General features: G+C 50.1%; 1 protein-coding gene across 6 annotated transcripts in view; it reads right to left on the bottom strand.

Moving 5' to 3' along the window:
• Positions 1–17,488, bottom strand: part of FGFR2 (fibroblast growth factor receptor 2) — a 101,910-nt gene extending 84,422 nt beyond the window's left edge. For 3 of the 6 annotated variants that reach the window (XM_060098774.1, XM_060098779.1, XM_060098785.1), the window contains exons 1-2: positions 17,285–17,488; positions 13,174–13,465 (exon numbers count right to left, since the gene is read on the bottom strand). In XM_060098774.1, coding sequence (XP_059954757.1) covers positions 13,174–13,339 — 166 coding nt within the window. In that variant the 5' untranslated portion in view covers positions 13,340–13,465; positions 17,285–17,488. Of the gene's footprint in view, positions 1–13,173; positions 13,466–17,284 lie in introns of those variants that run through there. The other 3 variants (XM_060098761.1, XM_060098768.1, XM_060098788.1) reach the window with 1 other exon arrangement.
• Positions 17,489–18,174: the final 686 nt, after the last annotated feature.

Genomic DNA, 18,174 nt, shown 5'->3' with positions numbered 1-18,174 from the left:
GAAAAGGCAAGGACAGGCTGGGGATGTTAAAAGACCAGACTTCGAACAGGCCTGAGTCTCAACTCTGCCACTTAGAAGTTGCGTGACCCAGGACAGGGCCCTGAGCTTTCTAATCACTTCGTCATGCTTCCCCCGCAGACCAGGAACAACCATAACTGACAGTGCACGGAAAGCACCCAGCACAGTGCCCAGCACTTAGCAAGCACTCCAAAGTACCAGCCGTGGGGAAGAGCTTGTGGCTGAAAGCCTTACTCCGGGGCTGCAGTCGGCTGACCGTGAAAGGAGGAAACGCCCCTGACCAGGTCTTCTCAGCGTGGAAGATACTGTCCTGATACTCTGCGTGGCAAACTCCTATTCAGCCTTCAAAGCCCAACTCAAATACCATCTCCTCTGTGAAGACTCCTCTGATTCCCATTAAGACAGACTGCATGGCTCGCATCTCCAATTCATCAGGTCTTTGTTTATCCATCTAGTATATTCCCAGCAGAATACAGTCTGCCTCCACCCACCCACTCCAATTGAGAGCTGGGGGGCGGGGGGGGGGGGTGTGAGGAGGGGGGCTCTGCTTCTCAGCCTTTATTTTGCATAAAGATCAGCCAGACACAGCTTCCAGGGCCCCCCTTCCAAAGTTTCTAGGTCAGGAGGCCTGAGGTGGGGTCTGAGATTCTGGATTTCCCACAAGTTCCCGGGGAATGCTGATACTACTGGTCCAAGGGCCGCCTTGTGAGAAGTTCAGCTCCAGTGTCTAAGCACAAGCTTGAGACCTGCTGCGGCAGTGATGAACTCTGTCAACTTGGGCGGCCCCTTCTCCTCCCTGAGCCTCAGAGTCCTGGTCTGTAGAAGAGGCTACCTCCAGGCTAGGTCAAGGTCACCACGGGGACAAAACCAGAGACTGCCTGGGAAGGCTTTTGTAAAGTGGGGGGCACACCTAAAAGAAGCCTCCACCCCGGCAGGGGTGCCCTGCCTGCCTACCCTTCAGCACTGGCCAGAGCAGGCCAGGCTCCTGCTTGTGGGCTGTAGCTTGATACTTTTTTTTTTAATTTTTTGAATTTTATTTTATTTATTTTTTTATACAGCAGGTCCTAATTAGTCATCCATTTTATACACATCAGTGTATACATGTCAATCCCAATCTCCCAGTTCATCCCACCACCACCCACCCACCCCCGCTTTCCCCCCTTGGTGTCCATACCTCTGTTCTCTACGTCTGTGTCTCTAGTTCTGCCCTGCAAACCGGTTCATCTGTACCACTTTTCTAGGTTCCACATATATGCGTTAATATACGGTATTTGTTTTTCTCTTTCTGACTTACTTCACTCTGTATGACAGTCTCTAGATCCGTCCACGTCTCTACAAATGACCCAATTTTGTTCCTTTTTATGGCTGAGTAATATTTTAACTGATCAGCAGATTACATTTTTCCAATCACATGGGAACCTCAATTTGAATTTGTCTGATTTTAAAAAGGGGTTTTCTTTCAAATGAACAAATCTGCCACATCATATATATGTAAGTTACCAAAATGGGGATTTCTGGAATGTTCCCAAATGGAACTAAACATCCAAGGATCTTGTGAGAGTCGTCGTCCTCAACGGCCATGTACAACACCTGTTTGATTACTTCTGTAAGGGAAGAAGCCTGTGGCTTATTAAAATACCATTATTTACTATTCATCCATCCAACAAATTTGAGATAAGTGATATTTGTATGGGGGGCACGGTTACCCCCAAAGAACTCCCTAGAAAAGGGGATCCCAGCTGAGCTCAGGGATGACTCACCGCAACCCGACAGCAGGCCATGAAAACCCCTGAACGCCAGACCCAGAGGCCACTAGCTTGAGGACCTGGGCTCCAGTGAGTGGGGCAGTTGCCTGCGTTGCAGAGAGCATGCTCCAAAGCCAGCAGTCTGACTACATTCAGAAGCAAGTTTTCAGGGGCGGTCGCCTTTCCACCTTAGTGTTACCTGCGGCTCACACGGCCCCGTTACTGACATAAATGGTGCCAACTCCACTGCATACATTTGCCCTCTGAGTCCCGTAAAGGTCAGATCAATATCCAAATCCTAGATCAATGTCCAAATCCTATTGGACATTTTCCCGAGCCCCTCCCTCAGTGAGCACGTTCTGAATACATGAATACTTTTAAAGCGGCCCCAGCGGCAAACGAGAGGGGAAGAAAACGAGAGGGGAAGAAAACGGGAAGCTTGACGAGGAGAGGGAGGTGAAGAGTTACTCCTTGAAGGCAAGGTTGCCTCGGGTTCTGCAACTCAGGACCTTTTGGGGGTATTATTCAGCAAGTTTACTTAAAGGGCTCGGCCTTTCTTCTCTCAGCAGGACCCCAGTTCCAACACCCGCTCGGAGCCTGCAGATGTGTCCCCAGTCTGGTCCCCCCTCCAGCAGCATCCCAACCATTTGCAAATGAAGGGAGAGCAGCTGGATACTGGGAAACAGATGGGCCTCCTCATCTGAATGGGTTTCATCTGGCAGCCCAGGCCTCAGCAAGTTCAGGCCCGGCCAGCGCTGAAATCCTGCTCAGGCAGGCGAAGGCACAGATTCCTAGCCCGAGGGGTCTTTAGCGAGCAGCTCAATCAGAATGGCCCCTGGGAGAGGTCTCCCTAAGTCAGAGGGGGCGGGGAGCCTCTGTGGTGGGCAGGGCCCATTCCCAGCCGGGCTGGGCCCAGAAAGGCAGGACAAGCCACAGGGATCACTTTTTTCCCGTGATACGCAGAGAAAAGAAAAAGTCTCCCTAGGGGAATCCTGTGCCTGAGGATTGAAACCACATTCATTCAGGAAATTCCAAATTAAGATAGGCGCCACCGTGGTTAACCTTTCTCCCCAACCCTAAGCCGCCTATTTGCAGAGAGGTAAAAACTTCAAGGAAACAAACTTTGAAGAGCCCCTACCTCCTAAGAGAGCCCCTTTCAAAACCCTTGGGAGCATTTGCTCTTGGAAAGGCTGTGCACGGCTCCCCCACATCTTGGTTTCCCAAGACGTGGACAGGGCGTACCAGGTCCTTTCTTTAGCTGAGACTGTGCACCCCTCTCCATGGAAAGAGGAGGAAGCCTTGTTTGAATCTCTGAGTCCCCAGGTGAGGCCCCCAAGAGGGGACCAGAATCGTGTTCACTAGGTCTCCCTGGCTTCCCGGGGCCGTCTCCCTGCATCCACGTAGGGCTGGTAAGGAACCGCAGCTCCAGACTGTCAAGGAGCGAGGAGATGCCCCACTCAAGTGCCAGCTGAGGGCTGCCCGTGACCTCCTTACTCGCCATACCTTTAAGGGTAGGTACCTCTCACCGGACAGCAGAGAGGTCAGGAGGATTCCCAAAGTGGGCACAGAGCAACCTAGCCGGCACACCTGGCCGGGGCTGACTAGGGCCAACACGGTGAACTTGCCAGCAAATCAAGGCGGCACCCACTGCCTTCAAGACCAGCGTCAGGAAGGTGTACGGTTGGAAGACCCAGAAAAATCCTTAACGTGGCACATAGGCTGCCTCCAGCCCCGCCTGGCCTGGCCTACTTCTGCAGCCCCATCTCTAGCACACTGGCCTCCTCGGGGCTCCCCAAATCCCTCTGAGACACACCATGCTTTTACTTCAGATTACCTTCACCTCCGATTGGAAGTGCCCCCTCGTTTTTTGCAAGTATTTGACAAATGCCAGTCCCAGTCCCCGCCCCGTGTCCCTCCCAACTCAACAGGACTTGAGACTTCTCTGCTTGTCATTCTATTCCCACAGAGCCCGGCACACAGTAGGACATAGTAGGGTCTCAACATCATTGGGGGACAAACTCAAAGGAGCCACAGCAATTACGCTGCAGTCTGAAAGGTGTTCCGTGGTAATGACCTTGGCTCTGGAAGCTGCAGCCGCCCCAGGGCTGAGAGGCTCAGAGGGAACCGTGCGGTGTCACCTTCCAGCCAAGCATCCTACAACCTCTCACCCACACGGGGCCCCCCTTCTGAATGCCTGCTGTCTTCTGCGTCACCGAGCAGGTGGCCGGCGCAGAGTGCAACTGACTGAACCAGGCTTCATTCACCTCCACGTCGGGCTGGAACCGCTCAGAGTTCACTTTCTTTTTTTTAAAAAACCACCAAACTGAACTGTTTGCTTTAAAAATGGGTTCTAGGGGCCTCCCTGGTGGCGCAAGTGGTTGAGAGTCCGCCTGCCGATGCAGGGGATACGGGTTCGTGCCCCGGTCTGGGAGGATCCCATATGCCGCGGAGCGGCTGGGCCCGTGAGCCATGGCCGCTGAGCCTGCGCATCCGGAGCCTGCGCGTCCGGAGCCTGTGCTCCGCGACGGGGGAGGCCACAACAGTGAGAGGCCCGCATACCGAAAAAAAAAAAAAAAAAAAAAATGGGTTCTGCTCCTCGGCCTCTTTTTTCCCTCGGGACACCCTTCCTGGCCAAGGCTACAGGAAGCATATAGGTGTTGCCGCTCCTGCCCTTTCGTTCTCGGAATTTTTTCCCTTCCCCCACCCCTTTTATTTATGTATTTATTTTTGCTTTCCTAGCTTCTGACATTAGAAGGCCCAGTATCTGTCCATGACCACAGGTTGCAGAAGCCCCAGGTATACCAGTCTGCAGAGGTAAGCCTTGACCCAATCTCAAACCAGAAATGCTGAAGAAAAGCCTGACACAATGTCAAACTGACAACCAAAACTGAACACAGAGTAGGTCCCAGGGCAGACCGCCTGAAGCACCTGGGACAAGGAAAATGGGATGGCCTCATGCTGCTGCCTTGTGGGCCAGCCCTTCCACCAATAAATTTACCCCAAGGCCTGGACACACACTCACTAACTATGGGGACTTGGAGGAATCATTTCATCTCCAAGAGTCTCAGTCAAGAGTCTCAGCCATAAAATGGGCATGTGGATAGCTGGGGTCAGCTGCATTACTAAGATTAGAGATGGTAGCGGGAGGAGGTATTGGAGGAAGGTGGTTCAGAAGGTACAAAATTCCGGTTAGAAGGGAAATAAGTACCAGGGGTATAATGTACAGCGTGATGACTAGAGTTAACACTGCTCTGTGGTTGGTATATGTGAATGTCATTAAGAGAGTTAATCCCAAAATATTTTTTTCTTTTTCTTTTTTGTGTCTGTATGAGATGATGGATGTTAGCTGAACTTATTGTGGCAATCATTTCACAATATATGTAACTCAAATGGTTATGCCATACATCTTAAACAGTGCTGTCTGTTATATCTCAATAAAACTGGGGAAAAGAGATTAGAGATAATATGTCAAGGTACCTAGCACAATGTCCAACACACAGCAGGCACTTAATAGATGGTAATAAAAATTACTGTTACCACCACCTGCATCCTCAGCCTCTCAAGGAATGGGCTAATAGAATACGACCCCATTCACACTGCGCACCCCCACTCACACCCCCAGTACCATGGGTACCATAACAATCTCCCTGAGCTCCCTTCCACGAAGACTGGAAGCCCAGCCACCTGTGCACCTAAGGAAGGCCCAGCAGGCTGCCCGGGGGAAGTCACTACAGGCCAACCTGGCAGAGCCTATCATAACATGCTATGGAGCTCCCCTCATGGGCCAGGACAAAAGCAGAGCCTGTGACACCCCCCTTCCCTGCCAACCAATCCCATAAACCTCTCTCCATCCTTCTCTTTTTTTTTGGCTGTGCCGCGTGGCATCCAGGATCTTAGTTCCCTGACCAGGGATCAAACCCGTGCCCCTTGCAGTGGAAGTACAGTGTCCTAACCATTGGACGCCAGGGAAGTCCCTCTCCATCCTTCTTCACAGGGCCTCTTGACAATCCTTTGTTTGGAAGCCCCAAGCACAGAACTCCTTGCCAAAATATATTGCTCCTTAGGAAGCACATATCCTGTTGTTATTACATAGCCACAACTGACTTTTTTCAACAGGGAAAAAAAAATGTCAACCCTGAACCATTTGGACTGCAAGCAGCAAGAGGACCCCATTTCTAAGGTCCAGACTTGTAAATGCCCAGGATAATAAAAAGGGTTGGATAGGCTCCCTTTCTACTATAATTAAAGTAAATGACTCTCATCAGAAAATCTGTCATTGTATATCATAGGGTAAACATCCCAGAAATATTGGTTTGACATCCTATCTCAGGTTTTTACTTCTACAAGGAAGTGGGGTGGGGCAGGGAGGAAACCAGCACTTACTGAGCACCTACTATCTGCCAGGAACTACTGTACGGGCTTTACATACACTTGCATTTGATCCTCATGGTCCCCCCTTCAAGATAGATGTTATCAGACCCACTTTTAGATAAAGAAAGAGAGGCTCAGAGAGGTTATCTAACTTATCCAAGGTCACAGCACCAGTAGATAAAGGAAAGATTCAAATCTGCTTTGTTTAGCTCCCAAGGCCAAGTTCCTTCTGTGAGTTTCTGTCCCCAGAAAGCACATTACATACCACTTTAAATGATTTTATTCATTTCTATGAAAAAGAAAAGTCAGATGCAGAATTTAGGTTAATTACATAGAGGATTCCTGGTCTTTTAAAGATCTGAGTGATTTTCTGTTTGAACCCTAGGATGTATAGTTAATTGTGCGCCTACCTGGGTCAGCTAAAAAGGCAACAAGTTTTGGTCAAGATCCAGGAGGCTTAGCGGGATGGGAAGGAGGTGCCTTTTTTTGGGCTGGGGTTAGGGGCGGCCACCACCTGTGCAGCCAGCTTTCGGGATCTTAGTTCCCTGACCAAGGACTGAACCCGGGCCCTCGGCAGTGAAAGCGCAGAGTCGTAACCACTGGACCGCCAGGGAATTCCCAAAGGAAGGAGGTGCCTTGAAGGCAGCCACACTCCTTTGGGGCAAACTCACTGTCTACTCACAATCTGAAGTGTAAGGGTCTTCAAAGAGTTTAAACCCTAAACTCGCCACTGCAAAGATCTTTCTATTCATTTTATAGCACCTCCCCACCTCCGACCCCCCTGCCCTCTGCAACACATAAAGTTGGCCTTTTCGATGTCTTGATATTCTTAAAACATTACAGCCGGTTATGTATGGCAAAACTTCACAGTAAACTGGCCTTTAAAAAGAGGTCACACATAGTAACTCAGAAGAAGTTCTAGTGTTAGAAAATAATCATGACAATATATACAGAGTTTACTGTATTAATGTCAGAGCTCAGAACTGGGTTCTTTCTTTCAAGTAAAGTGCTGTATATAAATCATAAAATATATATGTCCCTTGACCTCAATTCTGAATCTGTCAGTATTTTCCTTATAAGCTATTTTTTTGACTTCCCCATAAAACACGTTCACCACGACCCGACGTCCCATATATGTGCATTCCATTCAGACCCGACTCGGAATTTACCATGCTTTAGTTGGACAGGGGTTAAAGCAAAGAGTAGGCCACACCTTAGCTCCCTGACTCAGTACAGTCAAAAAGAAGTTGACATCTTTAATATTCACATGAAATGGCAAAAGTCCAGAATGGGACGTAACTACTTATGGTATTCCAAAGTGGAATAAATGACAACAGCTCACACCCAACATCTTAAAACTCCATCATGGTACAAGTTTCCTAAAACCAAAATTACTGAAATTCTAAAGCATGCCTAATTTACTTGATTTGCACTCTTCATGGACAACAGTGGTCTAGCCTGATAATTAAAAATATCCTTTTGCATGATTATATAAACGGTAAAAGCTTGAAGTTCTACAAACAGAGGCCAGTGAAAGCCTGCAACCACCATCTACCACTGATGTGGCTACCATTTTGGATTTCCTGTCATGCCCAAAAATGGCGTAGTAACAATCAGAGCACGGGGGAAAAAAAACTTGGGAAAAGTGTGACCTTTGTTAATTTCAAAAGGAAATATCTCCAAGACATGGGGGACCGTCATAGTGAAAAGGCCAGCAGCTTGTTCAACCAGACTTCTTTACAGAACTCGGCCTCAGCTCCCTTCCCCACCTCCTCACATTCCCTGATCCAGGAAAGCTAGGGCTGAACCTGGCTGGGTCACTCCAGGTCTATCTGGGTAAGCAGGAGGAAGTGGCCGGTTTGTGCAGACTCTCGGGTTGCCAGAAAGCCTTAAGGCTTCCCATGAAGATAAACACTGTCCGCAAAATGGAACACGACTTGTGCATAGCTTTAAAAACTCAAGTTCAAGAGCCTCTAAGCCTCTAAGAAGTCAAAGCTGAATTCTTCGGGGTTTGTTCATCTTGGATATAATGATCAGAAACCCACCTCTCTGACTTAAGGCCAAATGTTCAGCCCTTACATTGGGTTCACGATTCAGACACATATGGCCTTCAGCACTGTCACCATCAGTTAAAAGAAATTACTGCTAAGATGGCAAGGCAGAGAGAAGGACGTGGGGTGAGGGTGTGGCATCAGGCATTGCAATGCCAGGGAAGCAGGAAAAGCAGAGCCATCTCTAAATCTCACTTGGATATAGCAAAAGCATAAAAAGGATGCAAAACCTAAGGCTAAAGTCATCCCTCCAGGAAAACAAAATAATAATAAAGATAATGGGCCTTTTTGCACAGCCTCATAAAACCCACTGGATCAGAATCATTTGTGGGACAGCCTGAAAAACTTCCAATCACTTCTGAATTGCTTACCAAGGCAAGCACACCCTGCTAAGAATCAAACCAACACAGCAGAAAGTAGCACACTAAGCTGTATTTCCTACCGAGCCTAAGATGCTGGCAGCCAAAAATCAATTTCCCACGTTTTCCTTTAAAGACTAAAATTAGACAGCATTTTTAATGGAAATGTAAAACTAAGCCAGACTCTGATGAAAGAGGGGGGTAGCCTTTTAACAATTACCCTGGATAAGTAAATACCCAGACAAGAGACTACAAATGGGAGGGCTCCTGGGCACATTTTATTGGGAATACAAACATTAAACAAAACTCTTCCTGTTTAAACACTACCCCAGTTATTTCATAACCATGTAATTATTCATTAAGTCTGATATTGGAAACATCTCATATTGGATTGCTCTAGTTATTTGAATTCTCACCCTCCACTGAGTGGGAAACACTTGAGATCAACAAGTCTTCAGTTATGGCCTAGCAAGGACTGGTCACCTAGTAGGTACTCAGTGTTTTAACTGGTTAAAATAAAAAGGCAAAACAAACACACACACACACACACACACACACACACTCTCTCTCTCTCTCTCTCTCTCTCTCTCTCTCTCTCTCTCTCTCTCTCTCTCTCTCTCTTGGAATTTGGATGAGAGCGAGCCAGTATAGAAAGTATACAAATACCAATTCTCTGGGCTTGCCAAATTTTTGCTCTAGAAGTAATATTAAACACAGCTCTTTGTCTATGAATTGTGAATACTTTATATACTAATAAAGAATGTGTACTTCATTGTGTATTTAACTGCATAAGCCTACGTTTGGTTTAATTTACCAAGAATAAGTCCTTGTTCCTAAGCTATCAAGTTACAGTCAACTCTTAAATATTAACACTCATATTGAGAAACAAAGATGCAGATAATACAAAACAGAAGATTATTTTAAATCATTCATTCTTGGTATGCGGATATATTCTTTTTTTCTTTTCTTTTAACTTGCAATTAAATGCGTATGGCTGATATCATGGCATTTACAATACTTCTAACAAAGGACTTAAACCATGCTGGAAAAATCTGAGGTAAGGAGGTCTCCGTGTGGACCCGCTACTACTGAACTTCGGACCAACTCACATCAGTCAGCATTGCCTTGCCCAAAAATTGATTACAAAAAAAAAAAAAAAAGAAGAAGAAAAAAAGGCATATACTTTCTTCCCAGGTTGTTGTTTTTCAGAATGACACTTTGTGGAGGGTGGAAGAGTAATTAAGGGTTTGGGGTTGGAAAAGTCCTTTTATTTTAGCTCCTACTGGGCTGATGTAAACAAAGATGTGGATAATGTCAACAATGACTTAATTAACCAGAGTAGGTGACAATGTCAGGAAGAACTTGAAAGTAAGAGTCGCCTCCACCCCAGGGTAATCAAGCTTGACTATACTTTAAATAATTACAATCTTAATCAACAGAACAGTACTTGGCATTGAGGACTGGCCCCTTTGAGTCAACTGAGTTTCAACCCTTCGCAGCTGGTCACCTACAAAAATGAATGACCAGCTGAAAATATTCGTTTTTAGTCTGGAATATTAACAACTAAAATCTTCTAGAGATTATTTTCTTCTTAAGTCAGCTGAGTAGACCCAAACCTGCTGCTACCACTTCAGAATGTGTCCAGAGACAAATGATATATGACAGATGATGGGATATATGATATGATGATACATGGTAGATGAGATGATGTGATACATGATATGATGATGGATGGGATAGGGTGATGAGAGATGACATGATACTGTACAAAGCCGGGACAATTGGAAAAGGACCCTCAAGCGTTAGGGCTCAGGCTCCTTCCTGGAACTTAGTCATCTTTTTCTCTGGACAAATTTTCCTCTGGTCCAGCCCAATACACATTATCTAAACTGAGCTTCCCAATTAGCAAACCAAAATTAAGATAAGGCCGTGTGCACTAGAAGGTCAAGGCTGAACTTATTTTAACCAAAGCTACAGTTAAACTCACCGCGGAAGACAGACAGGGACTGATGACACACATAGATGGGGGACTCTCTGTCTGTCTCTCTCCAATTCGCTGGTACCACAGCCTAAAGTGGAGCTGCCCTACTTAGCCTGCTTCCAGTTGCCAAAATCTCCTCTTCCTCATCTATAATTAGATTACCTTCCTAACACCCTCGGACACCGAAGCAAAACTCCGGCATTGGAAGAACTCATCTTAGGGCTCAAATCAGTTGAAGGGGGAAGTACAGACCCTGCAGAAAGCAAACACAGCTGCCTGGAAACACGAAGGGCCTCCTCCATTAGACAGCAACCTTCTTCTCAACTGTCTCCAAAAGCCTAGATGTTTCCTGACACTGTGGCAACTGACCCAGCCGGCCCACGGGACCAGGAAGATGCATGTGCCCAGCGCACTGGGAACAACGATGACAACACATCCCAGGTGCTCATCAGACGCCAGGCCCTGCGCTAACTGCACTTTACGTCCAGGCCCACCTAAATCTCCCAGCAAGCTTTTGAGGCAGGTCATCAGAAGGCTTCTGAGGATATAAATATTCATTTAGCACGAATGAAGAGACCCTGAAGACTGTCTTATCCAACCCTCAGGTGACAGAAAGGGAAGGAAACTGAGGTCCAGGGGTTTGTTTGCTTTTCCAAAGTCACCTCTTTGCAGGGTTTTGCGGGGTCCACTAAATCTTTTTTTTTTTAACCTCTCACAACTCTGGACACAAACCTCATAGGAGCTATGAACCCCGAAATATGCACAGAAGGACATCTGCAAAATATGACCTACCATTTCAGGGAATTCAGGCACCTCCCCTCAACCCGCAAGTGCATCCACAGATGCCAAGTTGGGAAGACCTGCTTCCAACAATACTCACATTGTTGGATGCACATTTTTAACAAAGAACCACCGTGGGGACTTCATCCCTGTCCACTGCTTTTCCCCCTCTCTGCCTCACCTCTTTCTTCCAGTATGTGCACACTTATTTTAAACTCTCTTCAATAATTAAATATGATAAAAAGAAGTCCTCCAGGACCATTTTACACTTTATGTTGAAATAAACTCCCAATAATACTGCCCTGAAAGTCTAAATGAAAAATGACATTTTCTTCCTAACCTGGGCCATTCCTGGGAAATCCCAGCTCAGCTGCCTCGGTGTGGGCTGAGCCACACACTCGGGGGAAAACTGGCAATTAGAGAAACATCCATTTTAATTATTAGCAAAATTAAAGAAGTACAGGCATGACTTTCAGAAACCAGGACCCTTTTCCCTCAAGTTAAGCCCTTTAAAAATGCATCACCACTGCACAGTACAGCCATGCTTGTGTCACAAGGAGGCAGTCACAGACACAAGCTCCTACCAGATTTCCTTCCCGGAGATCTGGAAGCCTCGGCGATGTCACCACACCTGTTCATTATAAAGCCTCCGTAGCTCTGTGTAAGAAAAAGGGCACGAGCCTCATCTCACGACTGCTGGACTGCTTCCGGTAAGAAGTCCCTCCGTCTTAGAAAAAGATATGCCTTTATGCTTCCTGACTCAGGGTCTCAGCAGGAGCCCCCCTCGGATGGGGACACAGCCCTCCCTCCCGCGTGGTCCTAGACGGGCTTGCGGTCCTCTTCTGTGCTGGGTGCCTTTCCAGAACAGCTGAGCTGACCCCAGCCCACTCAGGCCCCCGAGCTCAGCAGGCACCAGGTGGGCTCTCAGCAAACAGGTTCATTAAGTGGCGATGAGTGCTAGGATCTGCCGTTTTATTCTCAGATTACCACGTGAAAAATAGCTCAGCTACCAATATTCCCTACTGATGACAGATTTCAGTGCTGCACCAAGTCAAGGCTTGGCTACCGACGTCTCCGAAGGACCTGGGGAAGAGGTTCCAAATCTGCCCGGCGGGATAATTCGGCCCTGTCTGGTGCTCACAACTGGCCTCATGCCTTTCTGTACCTTCCAAAATGCATAATGTGTTGCCTTCATGCAATTTCCAAAGCTGAAACACCAACGCACACCCTGTTAGATCTGGAAGTTCTCAGAGATTCAGGAAAGGCCCAGGTACACTTCAAATTGACTTAAAATAGAATCTGCCGCTTTGTGACGTACTGCTTAAGTATTATGAATTACAACGGCTCAAAAGAATGTAATGTGTCAAGCATCTCTGTGCTGAACTTCAGAGGCTGCTTTTTCTCCTTAGACAATGAAAATAAAATGTCAGCATTTCAGATGCTGGCAATTTCCCTTAGTGACTCCTTTTGTTAGAAAACAGCAATTCTTTACATTGGGAGCAAGACCTTCTCCGGGAAGCATGCTCCCGCAGGAAGCCCTAGATGGCATTCAGCTGCAAGCTCCCCTTCCACGGCTCTCCTGGGCACTGGATAAACTTGCCCGCTGTCTCCCTCACCCAGCTCAGAGAAACGCACATGCCGAGAAACCACCAAACTACACCACTCTGCCTGCAGTGTGACAGCTGGGAACCTTCTCTCGCAATCTCTGGCTTGCGGGGAGCAGACAGCCCACTCTCCCTTGCCCTTGGAAGACTCATTTACAACGCAAGGGGCAGCTGATTCTCAAACAGGCCTTGACCTGAGTGCCACTTCCCCGGACAAATCCCAAAACAACCCTGGTACCCTGAAAGTGAAATTAAACAACTTACCTTCCGGCTCCACCGTGGTATCCTCAACTAAATTGAAGGAGGGCCGGGCCAGGGACAAGGTTGCCATAGTGACCACAACCAGGCCGAGGAAGCGCCCCCAGCTGACCATGGTTACGGTGCCAATCCCCCGTCCTCTTCCATATCTCCATGTGGACGTTAATCCCATCTGCACACTTCCTCTATGAGCATGGACTGCCTGCAGCAATGCCTCCAGCCGGCGGTGGGCTCGGGAACCAAGGTGCTGTGACAGCCTCTGCTGGCCCTGCAGCCACTTCTGCTGCTGCTGTAGCCTCTAGAGGAGAGAGAGTCGGCAAGTCAGTGAAATCTTCCCCAACGCCAATTCATTTCAACCCAGTTCTCTTTCATTATCTGCAAATGCCTTCCATCCGCACGTGAGTCCCAGGGGTTTCCACCAGACCGGTCCACAAAAGGTGTCAGGCTGATCGTTTAGAAGGCCTACTTTTAAGAAACAGAGATTAAAAAAAGAGTAGCTACAGGACACAGATACGTGCGGCCACTTCAGTCAGGCAAAGTGTACTCTCTTCTCCTACCCACTGTCACCTCTACAGCCCTCAAAAAGCAGAAGCAACGTGACCTTAGTTTCAAGGGCAACTACAAAGCAAGTTAATGATGCTCAGGCTGGCATACCCAGCCTCTCGTTAACTTCTCTCAGGCCAACTGGGCTTCAGAGGCATCTGCTTCTGGGGGCTGGAGGCCTCAGGAAGAAGGGAGACCAGCAAAGTAAAAAGAACCCCAGGAAGGCGACCAAAAATTCCCACCAGTTTACACTTGTCGAGATTCATTTTCAAACGCAGAAATGTATTTCAATCTTTCGCCAAGCAGTCACTTACAAAGAATGAACGGAACTGCAATACATTCAAAGCAGCTGATCCAAAAAAGAGATTCGAAAGCTGAATCCCGTTCCACTATGATTAATGGCAACCCAGGCCTAGCGAATGCCTTCAGACAGAGCGGGTTAAGAAATGGAGCAAGTGCAAATTCTGATGAATATCACAGGCATTTATTAATGATGCTGCTTCTGATGATATGTAAATTATTATCAAGGTATGTGATTGGGCCAAGAACTTTCAGTATACTAACCTACTGGCTAAAATTTCAGAGCAGAACTTACAAGGGGGTGCCCAACCTGCAATTCTGTTCACTCATTTGATCCAAAGGCAAAGAAAAGTTTCCACACTTAAGATATTCCAAATAACTTTAAATTTGTTCGGTATCAATTACTAAGTATAGAACCGAAATGCACAAACTTTAGAGAATTTGATCGACACAGTCAGATTCTGTGAACTATATATGAATGAACCACATTTTATAGGATTGAGGGTAGGGCTGAGAACTTTCTAAACCCCACGCTTTTTGCATGACTTGATATTTCGAATTATGACTACGATTTCAATACTGCTGGGGCCTCCCCAAAGCTACATGAGAAAAAACTTTTAGCCTTAACTAAGGATTAAAGTGGGTAAGGGAAAAGAGGATGCTGCACCACTTCCAGAGGAGGAATAAAGAAAATCTCTGCTTCAAAGAAAGCACATGTGAAATGGTGTGATTCACAGCACAAGCAAGAAAAGCATGTGTGCCCACCCTGTTTTCAGACTGCTTGAAGGATTTTTTGGCCAACTTTTCCTTCCTCTTCAAGTTAAGAGCCTCAAAAGATAATTCCATATCTATTTCTACATACACGTGGGAGGAAAACACACAAACATTCTCATTGATTGACTAAGCATTTCCAGAATGCATGGGAATTTTCTGCCTCACAGGAACAATCTTAAATCCTAGCAGGAGAGTGGGCCCCAGGCTGCTTCCCCAGCCGCCTCGCCCACCTGTCCCAGCCTAGAGGAGCTTCCTTTGCTCTAGGCAGGGAAAGGTGGACAGTGAGTGACCTCAGCTAAATCGCAAACCATTCGTTCATCCCATCAGCTTGCACCAGAAACTGACTTTTAGCCATTTCCAGGTCCAGGCCCCGCGGCCACCCCCTTCCCAAATCTCTGGAAGGTGGAGGCCTAGGGCGGCAGGTCTGCACAAGTCCTCTCCAGACTGGACAAAAGTATGGAGGGACCTCCTAGGCAGGATAATGAGGTCCCCAGGCTCGGTGCTGGGAACACAGGCCCAGCATGCCGCTGGCGGCCACAATCCCGGCTTCCTGCCTTCAATACCATAATCCCTCCTGGAGTCTGAGCCTCAGTGAAAGCCCCAGCGTGTTTATTTTTCCCCTTGAAAGGGAACTCTCTTCTCCACCCGGGCGCGGGAGGAGTTGTCACCCTCCCAGTGATGGATGGCTCTTCATGGCCACCCGTCCCCCTGGTCCATTTTCACCTCGGCACAATCCTGCCCCCAAAGACAGGCAGAGTGACAAGCGAGAGGGCTTGGCTGGGGAGTGGTCCCTATGCCAGGTCGATGCTGGGCTCCTCGGTTTACCAGAACATTCCCCAACACCCCCCACACACACACACTCCAAGAAGACAGCCCATACAGCGCCCCCCTTACCTGAGTTTCTACCCCTAAGAGGTTGTCTGTCTGCCTGCCCGCCCATGACGAGCACTTGGGTGTTTTGTTCCCAGTATATTTCACATCAGTCAAGAGAGCCAGGCAAGGTGGTGGTGGCGGGGGGGGGGGGGGGGGGTGCGCCCAGGTCCCCCAGGGGGCAGATCCACCTCCTGGCTCAGAGCCTCCCTAGCTCCCCTTCTCCCCACAGCTAACAGGGCGGGGGCCTCTCAGGGGGTCAAATGCGAGGGGTGTGGGGATTCCTCAACATACTGAAATCTCAGAAAATACAAAATACAGGCTGACCTGGGACCACCTTCTCTTCCCTGTTAACGCTGGCAAGCCAATGAGGACTTGCCGCCGCTTCGGGAGAACTGAACACCACCAACCCGGCTTCACTGTAGCACTTTTTTCATTTGTTTGCTTGGAATATCTGATTTTCTCCCCCTTCTCCGGGCGCTAAAGAGCTCAGAGAAATCTGCATTTTAATTGACATTCCACGGAGAAAGAGGTGGGGGGGGGCTCCCGATTGCTTTTCTATTCAAACTAAGCAGTCTTTTCAGATGAAAATGAGTCGAGGCCAGTGGAAGATTTACAGGGATTTGGGACCAAGGGGACAATGGGGTTTTAAATGTTGATAGCGTTTCACACCAAACACATAATGGGTGAAAGCAAGTTTGCCTTTAAGAGTAGGTTTTATTGAATTGGGCGAGAGGAAGGAGGGTCGCGAGAAGAGTCTGCAAGGGAGCGGACAGCGAGGGGAACTGCGGAGACTCATCGCCCCCGGGCCGGACCTCTGCGCCTGGCCCTCTGGCCGCGAGGGTCGGAGCCAGCTCCTGACCCGGCCCCCCGGCTGATTCCCCGGCGCGGTCCGGCAGCCGAAAGAATGAGCGCGCAAGTTAGAACTCGCCTGCGCTTTCGACATCTCCGAGCTGCTGCCGGCGGAGCAGGCAGAGAACTAGAAAAAGTCGGTCCTGTTCGCCCCCTAGCCCCAGGCGCGCCGGACTCCCTCCAGCGCCGACGGCGGCTGCGGGCCAGGGGCGCCCGGCACTGCAATCGGGGAACCGGAGCAGCCCCCTCCCCAAATGTGCCACCCCCGAGCATCTCCTACCCTACAGAGGTGTCGCCGGCCCCACCCCAGCGGCTCCCTCCCGGGGAAGGGCGCCCCCGTCGGGGCCTGGATGGGACGGGACGGGTGCTCCCCGGGGCCCGGAACGAGGCACCCCGAAGATGCCCCTCCGAGCTCCGGACCTGCGCGGCTGTGCCACCAGCGAGGCAGCCCCGCCGCTCGCCCGCCAGCTCTGGGGTCGGAGGATCTCGCCAGGCTGGCGGGAGTGCGCCGTCCGGAGTTTGACAGGGGGGCGGGTGTGAGCGCCAGAGGCAGATGTCAGCATCTGGATGGGGGTGGTTGAGGCAGAACTTCCCTAACGCCAGCCGTCAGCATGCACCCAGCTCCCCCATCACCTATGCCGCCAAAGAGGGAGAACAGGGAGCAGCCTCCACAGTGCCAGCCCTCCGCTCGGGGGCCGTGCACCCGGCGTCCCGGGCTTTCACGGCGCCCACTCTCCCGTCCCGCGAGGCTCCCCAAGGGGCCCACCACGGCGGTTACCTTGAATGGCAACGATCCCCGGCGACCGGCTCTGTCCCCGCGCCCGGCGTGGGTCGGGACGGAGCAAACGACGAGCTCCCCCCAAAAAGTGGTCCTTGGGTCCTCGCCGGCGCCAAGGCTCCGAGGCTTCACGCGCACCCCAGGTTGCGGAGGCGCGCGGGCATGACGCCCGCAGGCTGCGCTTGGATGTGGGGAGCGAGAGGAAGAAAGGACTCAGGCTTGGCGTTGCCTCCAGCAAACTTTGCTCGCAACTTGCGAACGCTCGGAGCGCGCAGGAAAGCCGCGGCCTCGGGGCGCCCGGGGCTCGCGGCCGGGCCCAGCCAGCATGGAAAGGAGTCGCCGCGCGGGGCCAGCTACGCCGCGCGCAGACCCCGCGGCGCCCGAGCTTTGTGGCGGCCGCGCTCGATCGCTCGCTCGCTCGCCCGCCCGCTCGGCTCTCCGCGGCGCTCTCCACTGCCGCCGCCGCCGCCCGCGCCGCCGCCGCCGCCCCCTCCCGGCGGGTCACGCCCCCGCTGAAACCCGAGCCGTTTCCTGGACGGCGGCGCCCGCTCTGCCAATCAGCGCCGCGCGCCCCGACCGCCCCTGCTCCGCGCGGCTCCCGACGCCTGCGAGCGGCCCCAAGACCCCGGCCGGGAAGGCGAGGGGCCCGGCCAGAACCGGGACGGAGAGAGGCAGCAGCATACTCGGTGAATCAGGCCGGGTCCCGCGCCCCCGCCCCCGCCCCCGCCCCCGCCCCCGCCCCCTTTCTTCGGGAGCTGGCCTGACCGACGGTTTGCCGGGCGGTTGCGTTACGTTGTCTTATTTCAAGTCAAAACAAATGAGAGAATGCCTGCTCTACCCCCGAAAGAGACTTTAAAATGCGTCTGCGTGGTATTGGGGGGAGAAATGTA

The sequence above is a fragment of the Mesoplodon densirostris genome, chromosome 1, assembly GCF_025265405.1.
Source record: "Mesoplodon densirostris isolate mMesDen1 chromosome 1, mMesDen1 primary haplotype, whole genome shotgun sequence".
NCBI classification, from domain to species: Eukaryota; Metazoa; Chordata; class Mammalia; order Artiodactyla; family Ziphiidae; genus Mesoplodon; species Mesoplodon densirostris.
Note: the sequence above shows the minus strand (reverse complement) of the source record. Positions and strands in the feature narration are given on the sequence as shown.